This window comes from Taudactylus pleione, unplaced genomic scaffold (genome assembly GCF_031769625.1).
Source record: "Taudactylus pleione unplaced genomic scaffold, aTauple2 ptg000327l, whole genome shotgun sequence".
NCBI lineage: Eukaryota > Metazoa > Chordata > Amphibia > Anura > Myobatrachidae > Taudactylus > Taudactylus pleione.
In genome coordinates this window covers 2,380,344-2,407,050 of record NW_028284728.1, presented here as the reverse complement: position 1 = coordinate 2,407,050, position 26,707 = coordinate 2,380,344, and the positions used below count along the sequence as shown (strand labels likewise).

General features: G+C 42.9%; 1 protein-coding gene across 4 annotated transcripts in view; it reads right to left on the bottom strand.

The window, feature by feature from the left end:
- ERG (ETS transcription factor ERG) overlaps window positions 1–26,707 on the bottom strand; it is a 360,355-nt gene that overhangs the window by 91,258 nt on the left and 242,390 nt on the right. For 2 of the 4 annotated variants that reach the window (XM_088443144.1, XM_088443148.1), the window contains exon 1: window positions 20,902–20,953. The exons of 1 other annotated variant lie outside the window; for it this stretch is intronic. In XM_088443144.1, coding sequence (XP_088299270.1) covers window positions 20,902–20,952 — 51 coding nt within the window. In that variant the 5' untranslated portion in view covers window position 20,953. Of the gene's footprint in view, window positions 1–20,901; window positions 20,954–21,469; window positions 21,542–26,707 lie in introns of those variants that run through there. One more of the 4 variants, XM_088443147.1, reaches the window with a different exon arrangement.

Here is a 26,707-nt window from a genome sequence, read left to right as displayed (position 1 = left end):
TCTGGTAGCTCTCATGTCGGGCAAGCCCAGTACAAACGTCGCCTTCGCCATTTTGATAAAGATGTGGAGACGGGACTTTTACTGGGGAGGGAAGTCATCCATGGGACAGCCTCCTGTCAGAAGCGATGTCCTGGTATGAATTAGATGATAAGTAACCATGCTAATTTTTCACCCTATGGGTAGCGGCGATAACAGATGTTTATTAACATGGCAAAAATGCGGACATTAAGAAGTAGGCCCCTAAGGGTCCAGATAGAAACACACATGGTGGAAAAAGTAAGAACGTCACTTCGGAGGCAAGAAACCCTTTTAGGATAACCCCCTTCATTCGTTTACATTTTTCTTCCTAAAATACTCACTTTAGCCTCATTTTTGTCTTAAATAAACCGGGAAGGCGAGTGTGCATCTCACTGTCCTCATTACATACAGTGGGGCAAAAAAGTATTTGGAGAGCCACCGATTGTGCAAGTTGTTGCACTTTAAAAGATGAGAGAGGTCTGTAATTTCCATCATAGGTACACTTTAACTGTGAGAGACAGAGACAGAATCAGAACAAAAAATTCCGGAAATCACAGTGTATGATTTTTAAACAATTTATTTGTATATTCTTTCAGAAAATAAATATTGGACACTGACCAACCAGCAAGAATTCTGTCTTTCACAGACCTGTTAATTCTTCTTTAAGAAGCTCATCTATCCTCCACTCGTTACCTGTATTAACGGCACCTGTTTGAACTGGTTAACTGTATAAAAGACACCTGTCCACACCCTCAAACAGTCAGACTGCAACCTCTCCACCATGGCCAAGACCAGAGAGCTGTCTAAGGACACCAGGGACAAAATTGTAGACCTGCACAAGGCTGGGATGAGCTACTCGACAATAGACAAGCAGCTTGGTGAGAAAAGATCAACTGTTGGTGCAATTATTAAAAAATGGAAGAAATACAAGATCACTGACAATCTCCCTCGACCAGGGGCTCCATGCAAGATCTCACCTCGCGGGGTATCAATGATCTTAAGAAGGGTGAGGGATCAGCCCAGAACTACGCGGGGGGACCTGGTCAATGACCTCAAGAGAGCTGGGACCACAGTCACAAAGTTAACCATTAGTAACATACTATGTCGTCATGGATTCAAATCCTGCAGCGCCCGAAAGGTCCCCCTGCTTAAGCCAGCACATGTCCAGGCCCGTCTAAAGTTTGCCCGTGACCATCTGGATGATCCAGAAGAGGATTGGGAGAATGTCATGTGTGGTCAGATGAGACCAAAATAGAGCCTTTTGGTATAAATGCCACACGCCGTGTTTGGAGGGAGAAGAATGATGAGTGGCATCACAAAAACATCATACCCACTGTGAAGCATGGGGGTTGAAACATCATGCTTTGGGGATGCTTTTCTGCAAAGGGGACAGGACGACTGATCCGTATTATGGAGAGGATGAATGGGGACATGTATCGTGACATTTTGGGGAAAAACCTCCTTCCCTCAGTAAGAGCATTGAAGATGCAACGTGGCTGGGTCTTCCAGCATGACAATGACCCCAAACACACCGCCTGGGCAACTAAGGAGTGGCTCCGAAAGGAGCATTTCAAGGTCCTGGATTGGCCTAGCCAGTCTCCAGACCTCAACCCAATAGAAAATCTGTGGAGGGAGTTGAAAGTCTGTGTTGCCCGGCGACAGCCCCAAAACATGACACATCTAGAGAAGATCTGCATTGAAGAGTGGGCCAAAATACCTGCTGCAGTGTGTGCAAACCTGGTCAAGAACTACAGGAAACGTTTGACCTCTGTAATTGCCAACCGAGGTTACTTTACAAACTATTGAGTTAAACTTTTTGATTGTCCAAATATTTTTTTTCCGAAATAATATACAAATAAATTGTTTAAAAATCATACAATGTGATTTCCGGAATTGTTTGTTCTGATTCTGTCTCTCACACTTGAAGTGTACATATGATGGAAATTACAGACCTCTCTCATCTTTTAAAGTGCAACAACTTGCACAATCGGAGGCTGTCCAAATACTTTTTTGCCCCACTTGTATGTCACTATCATACTGTACATTTCAATGCTTCTATTAACATTGCCAGAACTGCGTCTATAAATGTGCTCTCCCATATACCGTGTGCCATTAAGGAGTAAAATTCTCCTTTGAAAGTGCGGCCCAATGGCTGACTGATGGCTCATCCAAGGATGTGCAAATAGCAAGTTTTTTTGCGGAGACTCCTAAACCCGAGAACTCCTCTTGGGCACACCCTGGGGCATACTTAGGAGGGGAGGTTTCCAGGTGCCCGGAAACGCCCTCCCACAGGCGGCCAGAAACACCCTTTCTGCACACTAAACCCATAGAAGCTCCACACAGCGGCCTGAAACCCCCAACAAAACAAATTGAAGTGTCCGCGACACTTGATGGGCTAATCTATGTGCTTTCCATGTGAACTGGAGTATTTGTCCAAAAAGATATGAACATTGTGAGCAAGCATGCCTTGTCACTCACACCCTTGTCACTCTGGGGGAAATGTATCAAACTTTCTATAGAGGACAAGTGTAGGTGTGGACCATAGCAACTAGTCAGATTGTGGCTATCATTTTGTAGAGTGTACTAGATAAATGACAGCTAGAATCTTATTGGTTGATACATCTCCCCCTTTCTCTTGTGAATAGACAAGGTTTGGAGCAATTTATGAATTAAGAACTGACAGTCCATAGGGAGGGAATGGGTATGAAATACCGCCGGCCGGTGCATTCTTTCTTTTTAAGAATGTTCCAAACAGTTGATTTGGCCACACCTAATGTTTTTGCTATCTCTCTGATGGGTTTGTTTTGATTTTTCAGCCTAATGATGGTTTGCTTCACTGATAGTGACAGCTCTTTGGATCTCATATTGAGAGTCGACAGCAACTGATTCCAAATGCAAATGTCACACCTAGAATCAACTCCAGACCTTTTACCTGCTTAATTGATAATGAAATAACGAGGGAATAGCCCTCACCTGTCCATGAAATAGCTTTTGATTTGATAGTCCCATTACTTTTGGCCCCATAAAAAGTGGGAGGCACATATAGAAACCGTTGTAATTCCTACACCGTTCACCTGATTTGGATATAATTACCCTCAAATTAAATCTGAAAGTCTGCAGTTAAAGCACATCTTGTTTGTTTCATTTCAAAGCCATTGTGGTGGTGAATAGAGTCCAAAATATTAAAATTTTGTCAATGTCCCAATATTTATGCACCTGACTGTAAATAGCTGAGAATACTGACTGGCAATGAGAAACGCTTTGGGTGACCCCAATTTGAGCTCCAAAATTGGAAAACTGTGTGTATTATAATAAAAAATATAATAACATTTAGAGGCTTAATTTCAATGAAAACTGGTGAAGCTCATAAAATGGGATGCAGTCGGCATAACGGCGCACACAATGCCGCCAGTCAGAATCCTGGCGCCGGTTCCTGACAGCAGTCATGTAACCATAAGTTTAATAATGTAATTTCTACAAAATTCAAATGGAATGGGTATGTAAATGCCTCCTGTCAGGGTGCATCCTGTCAGAATACTGACAGGGGCATCCCGATGGTTGGTATCCCGACAGGGGTCAGGAAAATATACTTACCCTCCCCCCTTCTCCCCCTAACCCTTCCTTCTTGTAGTGTAACCCTCCCCACCCCGCACACCAACCATCCCCGTTAATGTCTAAACCTAAGTCTCCCACCTTCGTACCTAAACCACCCTCCTTATTGCTCACCATAACCCCCCAGTGGTACCTAAAAAAACCCCTAACCTTAACCCCGCTATGCTTCCTAAACCTAACCCTACCCCCCGAGGCTAACGCTAAGGGTGCTCCGGACTTACAGTTCCTCGTTCAGCCTGTGTCCTTCGGCGTTCCGGCATCGGGATTAAGATAGGCGTCAGTATTTTGACGCCTATCTTAAGTCCCTTGTAGGGATTCCTTCTCGGTATTGAGACTGGTGGCATTGCGGCCGCCGGTCTCATAACTACTGTACATCCCGTTTCAAACAGCAAATGTACAGTTGGTAATAGAAGTGCCTTATATGGTGTGAGCAAACCACATGCCAAGAATGGTCAGTGTGAGAGAGACACAGAATAGTATGGACAGCAAAAATAATGCTATATGAAGAGTTGTCTGATGGGAGGTCAGGAGGGAAAGGGAATCCACCAGAAGGAAGAATGGTGGATTTGTGTAGGGCAATGGATCGATTATTAGATGTCTGTGAGTGTGACCATCCATTATCGATATGAAGCAGACTTCCCATGAATGAAGATATGAAGGACATGTGTGACCACATATAAGTTGAGTATTGTTGCACCAATAGACTGTTTTGTACTTTGATAATAAACTTCTGTTTGTTTATACAACCTTATAAATCTGGTTATGCCTATCTTTACTCAATGACGTGTTACTTCTTCAATGACGTGTTACTTCTTCGATAACCGCGTGTTATAAACATCCCACTGGGAACAAGTCAGAATCCCAGCTCCAGATTACTGAAGGCTGCGATCCCAACGATGAGTATTAGGGTTAGGTGTTAGGCACCAGGGGAGGGTTAGGGTTAGGCACTAGTGGGAGGATTGGGGTTAGGCTGCGGTAGGGGAGGATTGGGGTTAGGCACTAGGGGGAAGATTGGGGTTAGGCTGCTGAAGGGGAGGATTGTGGTTAGGATCCGGGAGGGTAGGATTGGGCTGCGGTAAAGGTGGGTTAGGGGAAGGTTTAGAATACTTACCTGCATGTCTCTGGATTTCCACCATTGAGATTACGCTGACGGGATTCTGACTGCCAGCATTATTGGCGCCGGGGCTGCGTACCCAACCCCATAAAATTGTGGGCCCACTTTAAGCATGTTTATATGTGACATTTGTTGTTAGTTGGATATTTGCTGCTGTTTGTTACATAATTCCTTAACCAGGAAATAAATCTTACTGAAGCTCAAACATTATCAGCTAACAGAAAAGGGAGTCTTACAGCAGCCATATCCGACAATTAAACTATGACCCGAGCGTTATGATTTACAGCAAAGCGTGAAGGTCTTGTTGGGTTGAGTAAAAGTGATAAGTATTTTTGGAAAGTGTTCAAATATCTGGCAGTAAGAGATAAAACAGTCTGTGCAACAAGCTCAGTGCTAGGATGGTTTGTAACATGCAAGAGACATTTCCATAAAAGTACACCATATTTCCATAAAAGCCGGCACCATATAATTCACATGTTATGGGTAATATGACTTAATTATGCTGCAAATATCAGCCATGTCTCTTATATATCATGCAGGGGCTAGTTGTGCAGGGATGTATCCACGGGACAGCTTTGAATAAAAAACTTGCTAATTAGTGTAACCATAAAGTCCGCTTTTAGCGCCTTAATACAGATTATCGCCATTTCCAAATGATCAAACCAAAAAATACACTTTGCATAATGATTACTTTTTTACCTCCTTTATTACATTACATTTATTACATTTATTTTGATGCGCTTTTTTTCTGTGTGTGACAAACTGGAAAGTCTTCTATAATCTGTAAAGCATCGCTGAGCTGACATTTACTTCCACCTCGGAGTCATACAGTACTGTACCTCCTAACATTGGGCCTGATTCAGCACGGATCACAAGTCTGCCATCGCGCGCACCCACTCGCCGCGACAATATGCAAATGAATGCGATCGCAGCACTATACCAAGACGCCTACCACTGTATTAGACCGCCCACTTCCCATTACATACATCTGCAAGTCAGCAAAAACATTGGTAACATCGAGTAACATCGGACCCATACGAACAGTTGTGGTTCAGCTGACCCTGACTCACAGACTGTGAAACTTCCTGTCACCATCTAGACCTCTGGCTGCGTATGCCATCGCAGGGGTTTAATTATGCACCTCCCTGTACCATATGTACAAAAGCTGAATGAAGTAAAATGTGATTTTACATGCCGGCGCTCAGAATGCCAGTGTCGGCATCCCGACAGCAAGCATTGGGGTTAGGGGGAGGGTTAGGGTTAGGCACTAGGGGGGGGGGTTAGGTACTAGGGGGAGGGTCAGTGTTAGGCACTGGGGGAGGGTTAGGGTTAGGCACTAGAGGGAGTGTTAGGGTTAGGCACTAGGGGAAGGGTTAGGGTTAGGCACTAGGGTGAGGGTTAGGGTTAGGCACTATGGAGAGGGTTAGGGGTTAGGCACTAGGGAGAGGGTTAGGTGTTAGGCACTAGAGAGAGGGTTTGGGTTAGGCACTAGGGAGAGGGTTAGGCACTAGGTGAAGGGTTAGGGTTAGGCACTAGGGAGAGGGTTTGGGTTAGGCACTAGGGGGAGGGTTAGGCACTAGGGGAAGGATTAGGGTTAGGCACTAGGGGGAGGGTCAGTGTTAGGGTTAGGCACTAGGGGGAGGGTCAGTGTTAGGGTTAGGCACTAGGGGGAGGGTCAGTGTTAGGCACTGGGGGAGGGTTAGGGTTAGGCACTAGGGAGAGGGTTAGGGTTAGGCACTAGGGGAAGGGTTAGGGTTAGGCACTGGGGGAGGGTTAGGGTTAGGCACTAGGGAGAGGCTTTGGGTTAGGCACTAAGGGGAGGGTTAGGCACTAGGGGAAGGATTAGGGTTAGGCACTAGGGGGAGGGTCAGTGTTAGGGTTAGGCACTAGGGGGAGGGTCAGTGTTAGGGTTAGGCACTAGGGGGAGGGTCAGTGTTAGGCACTGGGGGAGGGTTAGGGTTAGGCACTAGGAAGAGGGTTAGGGTTAGGCACTAGGGGAAGGGTTAGGGTTAGGCACTGGGGGAGGGTTAGAGTTAGGCACTAGGGAGAGGCTTTGGGTTAGGCACTAGGGGAAGGGTTAGGGTTAGGCACTGGGGGAGGGTTAGGGTTAGGCACTAGGGAGAGGGTTTGGGTTAGGCACTAGGGGGAGGGTTAGGGTTAGGCACTAGGGGGAGGGTTTGGTTTAGGCACTAGGGGGAGGGTTAGGGTTAGGCACTAGGGAGAGGGTTAGGGTTAGGCACTAGGGAGAGAGTTTGGGTTAGGCACTAGGGCGAGGGTTAGGCACTAGGGAGAGGGTTTGGGTTAGGCACTAGGGAGAGAGCTTGGGTTAGGCACTAGGGCGAGGGTTAGGGTTAGGCACTGGGGGAGGGTTAGGGTTAGGCACTAGGGAGAGGGTTTGGGTTAGGCACTAGGGGGAGGGTTAGGGTTAGGCACTAGGGGGAGGGTTTGGTTTAGGCACTAGGGGGAGGGTTAGGGTTAGGCACTAGGGAGAGGGTTAGGGTTAGGCACTAGGGAGAGAGTTTGGGTTAGGCACTAGGGCGAGGGTTAGGCACTAGGGAGAGGGTTTGGGTTAGGCACTAGGGAGAGAGCTTGGGTTAGGCACTAGGGCGAGGGTTAGGGATAGGTGTAGAGGAACGAGAGTATACTTACCTTCTTCTAACGGGATTGTGACCCAGCAGGGATGTCGGCTTCGGGATTCTGACCGCAGGGATCCCGAGTGCTGGCATCCCGTACCCAAGTCCTGTAAACATATGTATAGACCAATTCACATAAAGGGAGAACTGATATTTCCTTCCTATATGTACAAAAGCTGAAGAAAGTAAAATGTGATTTCACCTGACTATATTGTTTTTCTATCCTGGCATCGCTTATTATTATGAAAGCACAAATGTAAAAGTCGAGAAGCATGAAAACGTGGTAGCAGTTTTAAATTCAACCTCGATTTGAACTTCAAAATGTACAGGTTCTGGCTTGCGTGCAGTTTCGAGTACGCCTTTGAAGTTAAAATAACGTTTGTATAATACTTTTATTTTAAAACACTATTTAAAAAAAAAAAATTTTTAAATAAAGGAAAAACATTTTACATGTTTTTTAATGAGGACCGCGAACGTTACTGTTTTTGAAGATTGCTGTTTACATTCAGTTTCTACAAACAAATATCAACTAACCACATTGATCATGGACAAACTGGCTCAGCCATGATTAAAGCTGTTAAAAGTTCTCGATTTGTTTAATTGATTAATGATCATTTTCAAATTTTAAAGTTGATTCTTTGAACCAATTAATGAATCATTTCATTGACCAATTTGAGCATTTCTACTTAAACGCAGAGGGATTGTGAAAAAGAAATGCAAATTGACGAAAACCACCTGAGTATTAAACAATTTAATTGCCCTTGCGTTTTGCAGTACTGTCATAAAAGACACCCATTGTTCTCAAATTTAAAGGGAAATGTGACATTTAAAATGAAATACAACATAATCTGTCAAATTCTGGAAATACATTTTTTTATGTTTATAAAAATTTACAATATGTTTTGGTTTAGTTGACAATTTATCCAAAGTTTAAAATGTCATAATATCAAGTAAGTACTGAATTATTTTTCCAAATCAGTTTTAACCACTAGAGGCCACTAGAGTATACAACACAAAATGGCAGCTTCCATTCATATTGGAAAATGCAAATATGCTAAGGATTTTATGTGAACTTTTGTTTAACAGCAGTACCAGTGCTACCACTATGCAAACCTAGGCAGTTTAGAGGGCACCTAAAACACTGAATGAGTGACACTGTAGTGCCCACTCTCTCTGTGCTAGCTGGCAGCATGGAAGGGCATCAGCCAGAAGCTTCTTACCTGGGAAGCCGCTGACTGCAGCTTCACCATATTGGTAATAGTAGAGCGACTCCAGCGTATGATGTCACAGCCTAGTGCCACACTCCCAAGCAGAGAACATGCTGCCCTGTTCCTCACAAGGCAAAAAATGAGTGTGGGGCACCTGATAGGAAAGGGTGGCACCATATTGGGTGCCAAGGCCCTGCTAGAGATGACTATCGTAATAAAGGCAAGTAAATGCACTACCCTGCCCACATTCTAAGAATAAACTACAGGTTGAGTCTTCCATATCCAAAATGCTTGGGACCAGGGGTATATTGGATATCGGAATATTCCGTTGTTTGGAATATGTGCATACTATAATGAAATATCTTGGTAATAGGACCCAAATCTACACAGAATGCATTTATGTTTCATAAACACCTTATACACACAAGTAAAATAAAAACCAAGCGCAAATTCTTTTTAGGATATCGTTGTCAATTTGATCTTTCATATGCAAATGTCCATTGGTAACCTCCTATGATGTGTCCATAGACAAATTATTCCCTCCTCTTAACAAAAGTCCTCCTTCATTCGTTCCTCAAGAGAAAGGAGGAATCAACCAATTAATGGATGTCAATGAGTGGAATAAATTATAATATTCTTACTTACATCTAATTTATAGATGTCCGTCTCCTCTTTATCCTTTTCTGATACTGAAAATGGGCCTTCTGAGTTCTAGGTGAATCGATAAATTCCTCCAAAACAATCTTAACTGGAATATCCCATAGTGTAATTCCAAAAAGATTTATTTACACATATACACATACAGCAGAATACCTGTGTACCTTTGAGGGCCTTCAGACCAAGGCAGGATGAAAACACCTATATAGATACTCCTATATTCCGGATTAGGAAAACCCAATAAGTGGTCCCTCACCGTCTTTGTATAAAAATCCCCAACAGTAGTCCAGGTCCTCTGCAGTCACACTGACGCGTTTCAGCACTAAACCTTTATCAAAGTGTGATTCAAATGAAGATATTCCTGACTTAAATTATTATACACACAGCCTACCTGTCATTATATACACCTTATAAACAGAGCCTGAAGGTAATTTTATACAATATTTGTAATAATTTTGTGCCTTAAACAAAGTTTGTGTACATTGAACTATCAAAAAACAAAGGTGTCACTATCTCAGTCATGCTAAAAAATTTCCGTTTTTCGGAATATTACACATTTTGGAACATAAGGGAGCCTCAACACGTATTTTGTTATTTTCCCCTCAAGTTCTACTTGGTACCTGTATTCATCATCAAGAGATAACTAACTATCAGAGCAATTCAGTAATGCTTCACTTTATCTCCAGGCTTAGTAAATAGACCCCATAGTGCAGTGGTAGGCTCTGCCCGGATCCCTCAAAGCAATCCCGGCTGTCCTTCTCATAGGAAGGAGCGTGGCTCCCGGAACCAGCGCCATCTGAAGATGGCATTGGTTCCTGCAAACAAACTATGAAAATCTTCAGTTTTCAGAGTTTGCTGAACACTAGGCAACTCCATCCTTATAATGAATGGGCCCGTTATTAAAAACATGCGGAATGTAGCGTTTACGCATGTGTAACGGGCCCATAAAGGATAATGAATGGGCTCCTAAATGTGACACGAATCATTGATGAAACAACATGTAAAGCAGATAATGGATGAGGTTACAGGGTAGGACTTTTCCTGGTGTAAGTCAATCACAAAATTGCCATTTACCAGCTTTGTTTGCTCAAAAAGGAATATAATAGGTAGTGGTGTAATGCAGAAATAAATGCCATTGGAGGTGTTAGGGGGGGTCCAAACTAACGTGTTGCCAAGGGCCCCACGGGATCTTCATCCACCTCTGCCCCTGGACATGCCATGCCTAGCACTGGTTCCATCCTCCCTGTCATCTTAGCTGGTATTGTACATTGCTTGCACCCATTGCTCCTGGTGGCTGACACAGAGACTGGAGTTTGGGTAGGATAGTGAGACTCCGGACGCTAGAGAGACCCCGGATGCTAGAGTAGACTACTGCGTCTTCGCAAACCGCTGGGAGAATGGCCACGGCGGCCATTTTCCAGGTGATTTGTACAGAGATGCTTCTTCCGCCGTGGGACTCAGGAGAGGTAAGTATTTAATAGATGGGTGCAGGGGCCCATGTGTTCAGCACATCCTGCACCCATTATAGATACACCCCTGACTGGGGGAGAAGGAGAGATATATATTACAGGCTAGAAAGTGAGGTGAGACCATCAGAATGCCACCGCGCCTCTTCAGAGAATTGTTCTGCTCCCATCCACGGGGAGATGTATCAAACCTCCTAAAGGGGACAAGCGGAGGAATTGCCCAAAGTAACCAATCAGCTTCTAGAAATCATGTCTAATTAGGCCCAGTCCATCCAGCATTTGGAACTACACACCCATTGCATGTCACTGTAAACCATTAACCAGCAGTTTGATGTGGATTATTTCTTCTCAGGGCCGGCTCTAGGGGTGTTCGACCTGAGAGGTCGCACAGGGTGTCACCCTAGAGGGCGCATCCTTCCCCAACATCCCGATTTCAGCTGTTCCACCCGTGGGCTGAAGTGGCCTGCGGGTGATCAAATCGGGAGGTTGGAGACCCCCGACTGCCGCAGCTTTGCGGGCGGTGCCGGACCCCGGAGACTCTGAATGGATGCTGCGCACATGCGTACGGCATCCATTCAGTGACGGGAGAGGGCTGGGAGAAGCCCAGCTAGTGAGGCTCCCCCCAGCCTGACGTTATTTAGAGGCAGACACGCCTCCTAATAACGTCACGTAGGGGGCGTGATCTATGGTAATTAGGCCATGCCCCCATTTCCAGCCGCACAAAGATAGGGCGCACTGGAGGGGGCCGGCACAGGGTGTTCCGAACTCTGGAGCCGGCCCTGTTTCTTCTATAATGATGTCTAGTTTTGTTAATATCATTTTATATTAAGGGAGGTAGATGAGATCCTAGCTGATGGGATGCCGGCACCGGAATGCCGACACCAGTCAGAATCCCGGTGTCGGTATCCCTACAGTAAGTAGTGAGGTTAGGGGGAGGGGGAGGGTTAGGAATTAGGGGGGGGAAGGGTTAGGGTAAGGCACAAGGGGGAGACGGATAGGCACAAGGGGGGAGGTTAGGTTTAGGGTGTGGGGAGGGATGGTAAGGGTTAGGATACTTACCGACAGATGTCGGTATCCTAATGCTGTCAAGATGACGGCATCGGGATTCCAAGTGTCAGCATCCCATACCCAACCCTATATTATATAACCTATATTATATACCTTACTAAATTGAGGTATCTATTACCTTAATTCTGAATTATTGAACTACATAATATTTTTTTAAAAGTATATGTATCCATTTTTATACCTATGAATATTTTAATTCCTTATTAACCTTTTTTGCGTATCTGTGGCCCCCTCCCCTTTGCTGATGAGGTCACCATGTTCCCACTGACATGTGATGGAGATGTGTTACCTTTACTACAAGTAATGGACAGAACTCTATGGGACAGGAAGCTGATAACACTTCCTTTATTGGTCCTCCTTGATTTGGCCAGTTATCTGCATGGGAAGCTGACAGAGGAAGTATCTGTCCACAGACATTTTATCACTGGGTTTTGTGCTGTGGTGGCAGTTTGGTGGGATCACGATGGCAGAAATGGCCCAAAGCTGTCACTACTAAAGTGTTTCTTACATTGCACATTAAATAATGTTAAGTAGAAAAGTTTACATTTGTTCACAATATATACAACATTCAATTTGGCATTTATAATCTAGTCTTCAACTAAAAGTATAAATACTTAGGGGGAGAGAGATAATGTGCCAACCAATCAGCTTCTAACTGTTATGTTACAGGCTGTATTTGAAAAATAAGAGTTAGGAGCTGATTGGTTGGGTACTTTATCTCTCTCCACTTTATCTATCTCCAAGGTTGGATATATCACCCCCTAAGTTTAAAGAAGAACTTGTCAGCAGGTCAGACATTTGCTTATAATAATACATAGAAGGAGATGTATTAAAACCTTGAGAGAGATAAAGTGAAGAAGTTGTCCATAGAAACAAATCAGCGTCTTTCATTTCATAGACTGTGCTAGATACATGACAGAAGCTAATAGGTTGCTATGGGTAACTTCACCCAGGGCCGCAACTAGGGTAGTGCGACTTGTGCCATGGCACAGGGCACCGCAGGGCAGGGGGCGCTGTTTGGGACGGTCAATTTTCCAGTTTATTATCATTCTCACTTGTAGCTTCCTTTTCTTTTATCCCCAGCATCTCCTGGCCTCCCCTATCTCTTCCCTGGCCCTTCCCCATGAGTATACATGCCTACACTCCCGGGAATCGCGGGAGGCTCCCGATTTTTCAGGTAACCCCCCGCACCCCCAGAAGAATAGGCATATCCTCCGCATCCCGCCCACTTCCTAGTGAAGTGGGCAGGATGGGGAGATTTTACCTGGAATTTTCGGGTCCGCAGGGAAGGGGCGGGGCTAAATGGAGCAAATTGTGTCATTTAGCCCCGCCCCGGGGCCTAATGCAGTCTATCGTCTGGCCCCGCCCCCCGAAGAGGAGAACAGCAGGTCCCCTCCTGCTGCTCCCGGAAACCTGGCAAGAAATGGCAGCAAGTATGCCCATGAGGCCATGGCCCTTTTTATTATGTCCCTAGTTAAAAAATGGGTGGGGGGGCGCCAATGCTCTCCCTGGCATAGGGCACCAAAAAGTCTAGTTACGGCTCTGACTTCCCCACTTTATCTTTCTGAAAGGTTTGATACATCTCCCCTATAGTCACCAAGTGTCTGTTATTTCCATTTGCACAATTATGCCCCTGCAAAGTATGGACTCACTGCATAATAAAATTCCTATGTGAGATGTAATCGCTACATTACATGCAATTCTTTCCATCTATTCTTCTTTCCTACATTTAAGAAGCTAACATTTATTGGAAAGGTTTATTTCAGAAGTCAGAATAAAACAGTAAAATAAAAATCCCAAACTAGAAGGGTCGATTCCGTTGCGGGTGATGCTCGCAAGTATATTTGCGCATACGCCGCACTTATGGTAGCATTGAGATTGCGTAACTTAACATGCATCCCTCTGGAACTGTGAACCAAAATCAGCATTTTCGGAGTGAATCAGGGCAATTAGGTGTACCCTGCTGGCATTTCCACACATTTACATCAGAACATCGTGGGCATCGCTCACAATTGTATCGACCCCAGACAATTCAATAGGAAACAGCTAGCTCTCCAAGGAAAAACCATAAAGCTACAATACAGTGTACAGAATACAAGTGTAGTTTATTCCAGTTTATTATGATTATTATTATTCTCCTTTATTTATATGGCGCCACAATGGTGCCGCAGCGCCTTCCAAAGTACATAGACAAGAAAACAGCGAGTTACAGTGAGGGCTGTAGGCCCAGGGGAAGGGGCGTGGCCTAATTGTGGGAGGCGTGGCCACGTGCAAGCCAGGGAGAGGGCGTGCTTTCAGGCCTCAGTATGATTCAAATCCAGAGGGGGCGCAATTAGTGTGATTGCTCCCCCACAAAGGCAGAGGAGACTCCCACTGCAGCATGTGCTGGGCTGCTGACAGGTAAGAGAGAGGGGGGGGGGGGGCGGTGTCAGACTCAGACCCCCACCAGGCCCCTTCAGCAAGCACGTGTAATTAGTACCTGCCCCTCGCCCCTCTCGGCACCCCTGGTTAAAGTACAAAACAATGCAGGACAAGGACATAATTTATAAACATTGCTGCAATACCGATCACAACACTCGAAAAAGCAACACGGCTTCAGCAACCTATTGTTAGGTGCCCTTGTGGGGAGTTTGGAGTAGATGATCGTATGAGTGAGGGAAGGAGAAGCACATGAGGGAAGAGGTCCCTGCTCATGAGAGCTTACATTCTAAAGGGGAGAGGCAGACAGACAGCGGTGACACAGAAGGGGTAGACAGTGAGGAAGAAGCATGGAGCAGCGGGTTCACATATTTGGATTGGTTGTCAGATTGTGCACTACCCATAATGTCACCAAGTACAGTGAGTATAATACAAGAAGTGATCCTACAACAAGTTGCTGCAACAGTCTGGCTGGATCTGTAATCCCTGAACGTACACTACATTGTGTAACTCAGTGTGTTGTTGCTTCTGTCATCCCAGTTGGTGCAATGAGTTAAACCTGTCCAGTGGTTGCACTCTAGGCTCTCTTCCAGCTGCTCCTTGCATTGTGTCTTGCCTGCGGTTAGGGCCCCGCGGGTGTCAGTTACAGCGCTCACCATAATTGCCCTCAGTCACAGAGAGGAAATATTACAAAGCTGCGTAATGACCACAAACTGCAAATGTCACAGCGACACATGAGTTAGCACTTTATAAGGGCAACATCTGCTCAACAGAGAACAAGGCAGTTCGCACTGCGCAATATGTTCTGCTGCAGAGCTGGAAGCGGCACAATTCCTGACAAGAACAGTATTAGACTCATTTAGACCAATAAAATGTCACATCTGAAAGGCTGCTGTGGGTTAGGGGCACTTCATTGTCCCATGCAACATTGCTATTAAAGACGATTACACCTTTATGACTTTAAAGTAATAACCTGTGAGCACCTTCCTGCAACTTTTACAATATGCATTTTGCTATCTAGCTTCCTTTTGTTCTTCTACTATTCCCTTTTTTCATCAGTCAGGCTGTTTATTTTAGTTGCCCTTGGATATGACGCGGTGCTTTCCGGACACAACTGTATGTAATCAACCCAGCACAGCAGAACAATGTACTATCCCAGTGTAACAACACTACATAAATCTGCTGGATCATATAGAGTAATGGCTGGAAGGCACAGACCAAGAAAGAAATATAAAACATGGTGCTCAGTTATACCCAGAGGGAGATACGTACAAGCTAGAAGTTAAAGTCGTCTGACGGAGGGCAAGAGCTTTAAATAAGCCTCAACATCTTCATTGTGATTTATATAAACCTTCTGTAATGTTCAACAAAAAGTTTTCCTTTAATTGTAACAGCAATAGAATTAAGAATACCGAAATGTGTTTATTATATTAAGTGGTGCAAAAAAACAGGACCAGTTTAACATTACTGTAAAAATGGTAAATGAGGGGTATTACATTTCTGTATACTTTAATGGAGAAAAAAGTTATAGGGGGTGTGATGTACTAAGCATCACATCCGCGATGTGGTACATCCGCCTCTTATCAGGGTACAATACATACCGGGGTTGATTTCCGTGGTATCTATTTAGAAATGCGATCTAAAACGCAAAGGACAGCTCTCGAGATAAGAGTTGTCCTTTACGATAGCCCCGGATAGTGGGACTTCCGTGTTTTACACCCAGAAGTTTCTCCACCGTCCTTCTGCGCATGAGCAGAAGGACGCGCAACATTTGGGGGAGTTGGGAGGGATCCGTCTCAGAGGGCATCCAGATAAGAAGGCTTCTATTGGGCAACGCCACCCACCAGGGCAAAACATCTTAGTATGTATGGGAAACGCATACTTGCCTACTTTTGAAGAACCTTTTCAGGGAGATTGTGAAAGCAGCACCTATGAGCGCGGCGGTAAAGTGGGTGTGTCCTGCTACATCTGAGAGGCGTGTCATAACATTCATTTACATCCAAATGTAAATGAGCCCAAAAGCAGTTAGTAAGATCAGTGCTTTACACTGACTCCGGGTGCCGTTTAAATAAATATCCACATGCAAACCGCCGGGAGGCAGCGGCTCACAGAAGCTGCTGCTTTGCAAATTTCCTCTAAGGTGGTTCAAGGAACAGAAATACTGTGTTATCTGATATATGTCAGAAAACAATGTCTCTATTGCCAAGTAAATCGGGTAGAAAAGTAAAATCAGCAAACAACAAACATATGGCAGATGATTCTGAGGTGGGAGCACAGCAAAAAAGATCAAGTACCTTTGCATCTTGGTAAAACTGTGCTGCACTGCTGGTGGGGCAGAAGTAAGATTTACAGAGAGATTTAGATTTGGGAGGGATGTGTCCAAAGTCAAATCTAAATTGCAGAGTAAAATAAAAGCTGTCCAGCATTTGTGGGCTACATGCAAAAGCAGCCAGAATTTACACTGCATGCAAAAATTATAAATGTATTTGCTCCCTTTGCGTTGCAACAGTCAATTGGGAACACCTGTCTAGGTGGAGTTACCACCCTGCTCAGCCACCCATACATTTTAATGTTTGGGGGCCTGTGGCTGCCCAACACTGGGGAAGCCTCTCCACAAGTTACCCCAGTCTTGCCTTTTTGTCCATACTCTGGGCTCTGAGCTTCCATGTTGTTGTGGCCCAGAAGTGCAGTGCATGCGATGTCATGGCGTTGTGACGCAGCTGAGACTAGGGTAACAAGACCCCTAAATACGCGACTGTCCACTACTGAAAAGCAAAGTTCCCTATCCCCATTGTTCCCTACCCACAATGTTGTTTACATTGTACATTTTCAAGCAGATGAATTATATGCAAATAAAATTGTATAGATAGTGAAGATCTTTAACAAAAAAACATTATGATAGACCAGGAAACTCCACAGAACAGGATGATAAAAGTCAATAATAGAGCTCCATGATTTTTAAGATACATGTCGTAGACTTTATTTTCCCAAGAATCCCAACAGGTAGTATATGCAATCACAGTGTTGTGTCATTAAGGGGCCTATTCATTATGTTAATTATCGGGGTCCAATAATTATAACTCGCCGTTGATTTCAGGGCAATTCTTCAATTCAATTCAGCGGGCCATTCCACCAGAGGAAGGTAAGTAGGAGATATCTGTGATACTAGTGTATGTGGGCAACGAGCCATTCCGCCAGAGGAAGGTAAGTAGGAGATATCTGTGATACTAGTGTATGGGTACAGCGGGCCATTCCGCCAGAGGAAGGTTAGCAGGAGATATCTGTGATACTAGTGTATGTGGACAGCGGACCATTCCGCCAGAGGAAGGTAAGTAGGAGATATCTGTGATACTAGTGTATGGGGACAGCGGGTCATTCCGCCAGAGGAAGGTAACTAGGAGATATCTGTGATACTAGTGTATGTGGACAGTGGGCCATTCCGCCAGAGGAAGGTAAGTAGGAGATATCTGTGATACTAGTGTATGTGGACAGCAGGATATTCCGCCAGAGGAAGGTAAGTAGGAGATATCTGTGATACTAGTGTATGGGGACAGCGGGCCATTCCGCCAGAGGAAGGTAAGCAGGAGATGTCTGTGATACTAGAGTATGGGGACAACGGGCAATTCCGCCAGAGGAAGGTAAGCAGGAGATGTCTGTGATACTAGTGTATGGGGACACCGGGCCATTGCACCAGAGGAAGGTAAGTAGGAGATATCTGTGATACTAGTTTATGGGGACAGCGGGCCATTCTGGGAGAGGAAGGAAAGCAGGAGATGTCGAGTATGGGGACAGCGGGCCATTCCACCAGAGGAAGGTAAGCAGGAGATGTCTGTGATACTAGAGTATGTGGACAACGGGCCATTCCGCCAGAGGAAAGTAAGCAGGAGATATCTGTAATATCTCCTGCTTTACTTTCGTGATGAATGACTAAGCCTTGGAGCGAGATAAAGAGGTCAGATAACCAATCAGCTCCTAACAGTCATTTTTCAAACACAGGGGTCTATTTACTAAGCCTTGGATGGAGATAAAGTGGGCGGAGATAAAGTACCAGCCAACCTAGATGTTATATTTTAAGCACAGCCTGTGACATGGCAGTTAGGAACTGATTAGCTGGTACTTTATCTCAGTTCACTTTATCTCCATCCAAGGCTTAGTAAATATACCCCACAGTCTGTAAACTGACAGTTAGGAGTATTTTATCTCTCTCCACTTTATGTCTTTTCAAGGCTTAGTACATCTCCCCAATTATCTGTGTAATCAATGAGTTCTGATATCACAGTTATAATAAAACTGTGAGTTCTGATGTGATCAGTATAGTAATCATTAGGAAAGCGTGGCTATTATAAAGAGTACTCTAGTGTACAGAAAATGATTACAGATATTAGCAGACAGTTCAAAGATTTGAGACCTGTATAAAAGCATTCAGATTACAGCCGTGCTGTTATATGGTCATATTACTTGTTATAATGCATCTTTATAATTTACAGTCTAATGTGCATTATATCATGTGTAAAACAATGTTTCCATTGTGTATTATTTAAGCCCAGTGGTTACATCAGATACATTATATTATAAAATTACAAAATCAGAGAATCCAATAATCTAGGAATCTGCTAGGCACAGCTATAATGAACACCAACATTTTTTAAGCAATCAAGAAAGGGGTAGACCAAAGGAATTTTAGTACAAGGAAATTTTAGAAGTGTCTCCCCGTAAAATTAATACATACATGAAAATTAGGCACCAGTAGTATATACAGTATTACAGTGCCACAACCACCTTTACCCACATGTATTATAGTATAGTTAAGTTAAAATCAATTTACTATAATTGTATAATCCCTTGTCATAATTTAAACATAAATTACATAATACAAATGAATCTAAAAGACTTAAATTCCTCAACAGCAATTCATAATTGCTGGTTACCTATGCCAAAAAATCAGTATACAGGTTGAGTCTCCCATATCCAAATATTCCAAAATATGGAATATTCCAAAATACGGAATATTTTTAGCATGCCTGAGATAGTAAACTTCGTTTTTTGATGGATCAATGTACACAAACTTTGTTTGAGCCACAAAATTATTGAACATATTGTATAAAATTACCTGCAGGCTGTGTGTATAAGGTGTATAAAAAACATAAATGCATTCTGTGATTAGATTTGGGTCCCATTCCCAAGATATTTCATTATGGAATGCAATTCTTCCAAAATACGGAATATTCCGATATCCAAAATGCCCCTGGTCGCAAGCATTTTGGATATGGGAGACTCAACCCTAAACAATGTAGATAGAGCAAAAAGTTATATTTATATAACTAAACAAAATCTTTGGAAAGGGAGAATCATTCACAATAATATATATATATACATATATATATATATATATATATATATACATATCATACCAGTAATAGTCTATGCTGACCAAAAAACTAAACTGGTCTCTTGTTTAAATCATGATAGAACAGTTTGAAACAAGAGGAAGAGATTAACTGGGATCAGTTCACAATCTTTCTTTAAATTACATAATCAGGAGTCAATGAACAATAGTTATATACATCACCTTTTCTTCACTATATTTATGTATGAAGATGTATTGGATGTATTCATAAAAAATTCCAATAACATATATATATTAATTATATTAACAGTACTTGGTATATTTATTCATCAATATATATACGTTACTTGTCAAACGTTTAGCTATCTATATATATATATATATATATATATGTGCTCATAGAATTTCACTTTTCTAAGGGTATTCAGCATGTTGCAAAATTAGTATAAACTTTTAAAGTTAAAGATTTCATAGAAAATTGTAAAAATGAGAGGGCAAAAAGTCAAGGTCAATTATCCTCATAACACAGAAAAATTAACACCATATTTTATTTTACCTCTTATTCATATACACAGTGTGGCTGTAAAATGACTCTAAAACTCCCTCACACTGGCTGTACACATTTTTCTCTTTAGATGCATAATTTTCCACATCCTTCCCTTAACTTCGTACTCTACAAAGTCTTATCAAGTCAGTCCAGGCATTGAGAAGTGATATACATATTATGCTATCTGACTTCATTATTCCTGAAAGTATATACTGGATGTACAAAGCAACAGCTGTATCCGCCTCTCATTACATGACATTCACAATAAATATATAAATTCATAAAAAAATAATCTGACACATTACTGGAGGGTACAATACATAATTACGGATGTCCATTTATCAAAACTATATCTTTGGTAAGTAATATCATTATGAATATATATATATATATATATTAATTAATACAAATGCAGACTACATTTACAAAAACAGCTACTGTACATCATTAATTTGTTTTGGTATCTATAAATGTGCCATGTTCCTTAACAAAGCCTTTCCATAATTTAAAAACCTATTTTATTTGTAAAATTATATACAGTACACTATTCTAGTTAAGCTTTAGGTAATTACTGTATCTGTAATTCCCAGAAATTAACCTTTCTGCACCTATTAGATAAAACATTCAGTTTCTGTAAGAGGTACTTTTAAAGCCAAATTTGACATTTTTAAAAAAAAGGTCAATGATAATTATTCTATGAAAATAGTCTTAATACATCAAAACATACAAATATAACAGTGTTGATACAAAGTGAAATCATAGTTGCAGTAATGAGGATGATTAAAGTAAAAACAGGGATTTTTTTTTACCTACCGGTACACAATATGTAAAAAACATTGTACTGATATCATACAATATAGTCATATAGTATAGAGACTTAAAAGTAAAAATGTTCTAATATTTCCAGAAGAAAAATTGGTGTCTGTAGTTTATCAGGCACTAAAAGAGTAATTTGCTTCTGATAGCAAATATTCAAGAAACCAAAAAGTTTTGTTTGAGATAATTATTTTCTTGACACATCTTTCTATAAAAACAGTGCATTCCGTTTGTTCTACTCTGTAGAATAAAAAATAATCAAATAAAAAAATCAAATAACAAAAAATAAACCAGACAGAAGGTCCCCAACGTGAATCGTGAAATAAAAAATGACAGTTAATAAATTTTTTTGCAGAGATTCACAGTTTTAAAGCTTGCGGATGGTTGCAATAGGAAAAAGGAAATTTACTAAGCGTTGCAAAGGAAATCTTGTTGCCTGCTATTGTGGTAGTGGGGGGTGTTACTTGCCCAACCCAAACTTATCTCTCTTGATAAAAGAAATACAATAAAAAACTTTTTTTTCTAGAAAATTATTGACAGACTACAGAAATAAGGGATACCTCACCTTGATTGTACTTGCCATTCTGCTGATCAGTTTTATTAATTTTAAATTATTAGAAAATAATTAATATAGCTTCGTGCTGACCAGAAAGCAGACTTTGATGGGGTTGTTTGGAGCGGATGAGATTGTGCTAGCTCCGGGAAATGAAGTCAGGCAATAGCAGGAAGAGAGTCCTATTGGTGCTGGCCAGTGTTACTCTAAGAAACAGGATATTTGGGAGCACCAAGATAAGAGAGCTTGAAAACAATGATGTTTTTCTTGATGATACGTGCTGGGAGATATATATAATTTTTTTTTTTTTGCAAATGTCATATGCCCATGTCTGCTTAGGCAGGTGTGACAGAATGCAATGCACAGTGATATGTGAGTTCAGGCAGGATACAGATGCTAGGCATCGCCGGCCAAATTTTGCCTCAGCTTATTGTAGCCTCTCCCTGGAGAATAGGAACATGTTTTGTTTTCTGAAGTGCAACATTTTATGTGTAGATTTCATGCTTAGTACACATTGACCGAGAAACATTATAAGTTTTAAAACCCTACATTACTCCGTCATATTTCCTGGTCTTGGGTTCCATCAATTTGCTTCAGAAAATTCACTTTTTCCGATCAGGCCCTTGAGTGGCAGTTGGTGAAAACCCCTTAATAATTTCACAGGTCAATTCAAAATGAAGTTACATTTTTACATGTCATCAAAAAAAAATGTAAAAAAAGAAATGAGTAACATTAAAAAAACTCCATAAAATATACTACATTAAGAGGAGCAAGGTCCTGGACCTTTATGTTTCACTTTGGTCCTACAGTATGCTTGTTATTTTTTTCCCCCTCTTTTTTCAATTCCACTTTTTATATACTGTCTGCAATTTTAATTTTTTTTAGAATGTCCACAATGTGTACAAAACTATTAAAAATATTTTTCAAGGAGTATGTTAAACCTGAGTTCGATCTAAGTATTTTCATAGGGGGATGCATATACATATATGTGCTCACAGGCTGACGGCTACAAAGATACACCAGAGTGTATCAGAGGTCGCAAGGGAAGATGAGAGCCACAAGAAAGCTTTTGGAAGGCTGCGTCTAACCTTTGGGCAACAGGTAGGAAAGTAGACTGAATTTACTTATATAACTTGTAAGAGCTGCTTAGATCTATTGATTACTTGAAGAAAACTTAAATAACACATACTCACTGTATACACCTATTTGGAACAGTGCCCCCAGTGGTCAAATTTTACCAAGCAACAAATTTTGAACTTAAACTTACTATTATATAACAATGACTGCTTACATTGGGACTTATGTTGAATTGAACATAAAGACATTTTATTGGGATTTTACTTTTTAACAGCAAAATGCATCTTTGCACACTTTGTGGAGGAGGTGGAGGCACTATTAAATTAATGTAAATACAAACAGACCACAGTGCATCATGGGGGTTTTATAATGGCAGGCATGTGTGCCCCCGCACACTTCATCCCTACCCAAGCCAAAGAATTCACACAGAGAGATATTTATTTAAAGACCAATATTTCATTAAGTTGACACCATTAACTCTTACAATATTATGATTAAGGGCCTGATTCACTACGGATCGCAATATGGCGTATGTACGCAGTTCAGTGAGATAGTATGCTAATCCATAGCGATCGCAATGCCACCACAGCACTACATAACGATGACCTCTTTACCTTACATGCACATCCGTAATGGTTAGCAAGATTGCGAAAACATTGGTACAATCGAGTACCATCGCACCCATATGCACAGTTAAGGCAGGCAGACCTCACTCAGAAATCGCTTACTTCAGCACATGCTATGAGGCCTCAGGCTGCGTATGGGATTGCAGTGAATAATTTATGCACGTTCAGACGCACTGGCACTCTTGCGTTCGGCTGACCACCCCCCCCCGTCACTACCCATATAGGCCTTTCCTGTCAATCAATGTGCGATGGGTCTGTGTGGTCACTGCGAACGCAGTCCCGATGACTGGTTCGCGCACTGCGAAGCGTACACATGCGCAGAATGCAACAATCGTCCGATTGCGCGCGTATAAGCAACTGCGATCCAAGCTGAATTAGGCCCTAAGTAGTTAAATAATGAAACCTTTCCCCCTTATGAAACATTGACGCTGCTGACTGTAAGCGATGCAGATTGCTTGGTTCTGGCGACTTGCCCCTCAGGTCATCTCCATTCCCGCCACCAAACTGGGTTTCGCCTGCCATGGCACATGCGCGCTGCTCCGGTCTTTTATCACCTTTGCCTATAATATCACTTGTTCCCAACTATTTAAGGGCACTCGTCCTATCCAGCCTGTCTCCAGCATTCGGTATTGCATTCATTATAAATCAGGCACTAACTCCTGAACCTTGAGACAGAATAACGAAGTAATTAATGACGGATTCTACTGGAGAAGATTTACAGACTGTCGAAGTGTACAGTCGTTGCAAGCTCAGCTCACAGTTATGCAAGGGCAGATAGATGAGATTCAATCAGCTCAGGCTGCATTACCTCAGGGACCAACTGTACTAGCAGCCAATGTTCCTCTGACACCTACTTTGGATCCTGAGCATTCAGTTAAACTACCCAAGGGGTTTAATGGGAAATGGTCCCAGTATAAAAACTTCTTGGCTCAGACCCATCTCGTTTTTCAAATGCGGCCTAGAACCTACTCCACTAATTCATTAAAAGTGGGACTGCTTCTTACACTCCTTAAAGGTGATCATTGGCCTGGGCTATACTGTACTGTACATCTAGAGACACAAGGTCTGATTCTAAGCTACACAAAAAAGCGCACACAGCAGCATCTATTGGCGGGCGCCCGTGTACGAGTTTATGCAAATGCCACTACGAATTCCTTCCCTTAGGTATATCAGTTTGCCCGGATTGCAAGCACTGCGATTCCCACTACTAGCGCCCGTGCATGCTGTAATACTGATTAGTGCGTCCACTGAATGGACCATTATTGCGTGCACTGCGAGCCACCTCCCAGTCACCTCCCAAGAAAGCCCATCAATTTGCCACCACATTTCTTATCTCATCTGATCTGATCACAACAAAGCCTTTGTGACTGCACAAGTGAGTTCCCATGCATATCCGAAGTGTCCAAGGACCCTTGTTAGCACAGAAGAAAGAAGGAACAGCACGGAGGCAGAAGTTGAATGTTTGCCAAGGGTGACAGGTAGGGCCAATATACTGTAGGTAATATAGTATATATTACCTACAGTATATTGGCCCTACCTGTGGAGGGCCAATGTAGGTTATATATAATGCCTGTGGTAGGCCAATGTAGGTTATATATACTGCCTGTGGTGGGCCAATGTAGGTAATAAATACTGCCTGTGGTGGGCCAATGTTCGTAATATATACTGCCTGTGGTGGGCCAATGTAGGTAATATATACTGCCTGTGGAGGGCCAATGTAGGTAATATATACTGCCTGTGGTGGGCCAATGTAGATAATATATACTGCATGTGGTTGGCCAATGTAGATAATATATACTGCATGTGGTGGGCCAATGTAGGTTATATATATTGTCTGTGGTGGGCCAATGTAGATAATACAGCCTGTGGTGGTCCAGTGTAGGTAATACATACTGCCTGTGGTGGGCCAATGTAGGTAATATATACTGCCTGTGGTGGGCCAATGTAGGTAATATATACTGTCTGTGGTGGGACAATGTAGGTTATATATACTGCCTGTGGTGGGCCAATGTAGGTAATATATACTGCCTGTGGTGGGCCAATGTACTTAATATATACTGTCTGTGGGGGCTAATGTAGATAATACATATTGTCTGTGGGGGGGCAATATAGGTAATATATACTGTCTGTGAGGGTAATGTAGGTAATATATACTGTATGCGGGGTGTAATGTAGGTAATATATACTGTATGTGGGGGCCAATGTAGGTAATATATATTGTCTGTGGGGGCCAATGTAGGTAATACATACTGTCTGTGGGGGCCAATGTAGGTAATACATACTGTCTGTGGGGGCCAATGTAGGCTGGCCCCGCCTATTCCCCACCCCCAAATGACCATAGCCTGGGAGTGCTGAGGCCAGGTCTGTGTTTTCCCCCACAGATTTCCTGGTCTCGGTTACGGATCTGAGATGCCCACCTCAGTAACCGGTGGGTTATTCAGATGGCCGATGGTCTCGCAAGTGATCCGATGGCTGCATCCTTGGATACAGCTGCGGATCACACAAGCATGCAGTAAGCATCTATTTACACCAGACGCCTCCTGCTGCATTAGCATATATGAGCATCTCGCGAGGCTAACAGCATACAACTCTGAATCTGCCCCAGTATTGCTCACTGTACCCCATGTAATCCTGTTCCTGTGTGCCTATATACAGCGCTACGGAAATAAAAGATGTCCGAGTCACAGTCAGCGGGCTCACACCTGAGCTCATCTCTACAGACTGGGCTGGCGAAGCGATAAGTAAACTCTTAAGGTACGATGCGTACCCAACGATGCGACCCACGATCCCAGGGCCGACATATCGGGCGGTCCCTACACATGGGGCGATCCGGTGCCCAACATGCCGGCTCCCACCGCCATATCGCTGCATGGGATCATCAGCCACATCGCCTGATCTTTCTGCATGTTCAAAAGATCAGGCGAAGTGACTGACAACCCCACGGGAGCAGGAAATGCACGATCTAGAGCGTGCACACGGAATGATATTGCTGATTTATCGTTCCAATGTGTCGGATCGTTAGCAATATCGTTCCGTGTGTAGGGACCTTTTCTCCTCCGGGCCACAGTCACCAGGGTAGCTGAAATCTTCACACTACAATGTAGCTGTTTCTGGCCTGCCCCTGGGAGCCGCCATTACAAACGACAGGTGCGCTTTGCCTGCGAATGGCAGAGATGAAAGTACTTGCATTGTGCAAAAGCGCATAAAGTCATATCAATCTCCAACGTCCAGCCACTTTCACACCATAACTTTCACTTACGTAAACATTTCACTTAACATACTCCTTGTAGTCTCATTAATGGCTTATATGAGTGTGGTACATTTTGTTGATATTCCTCATGTCGAAATTCATAATATCGGCAGGAGATTGTCCACATGGTCATAATGTCGACATGCCAATCATGACATCGGCCACATCAACATTCATGTTGACACTGATGAAATGTTGACATGATTAGAATGCCAACAAAACCCTCTTGGTGGTCTAGTGGTGACTTAACAGGTACAGTGGGTCCAGCTTCTCCGGCAGTGTCTTCTAGGTCCAGGG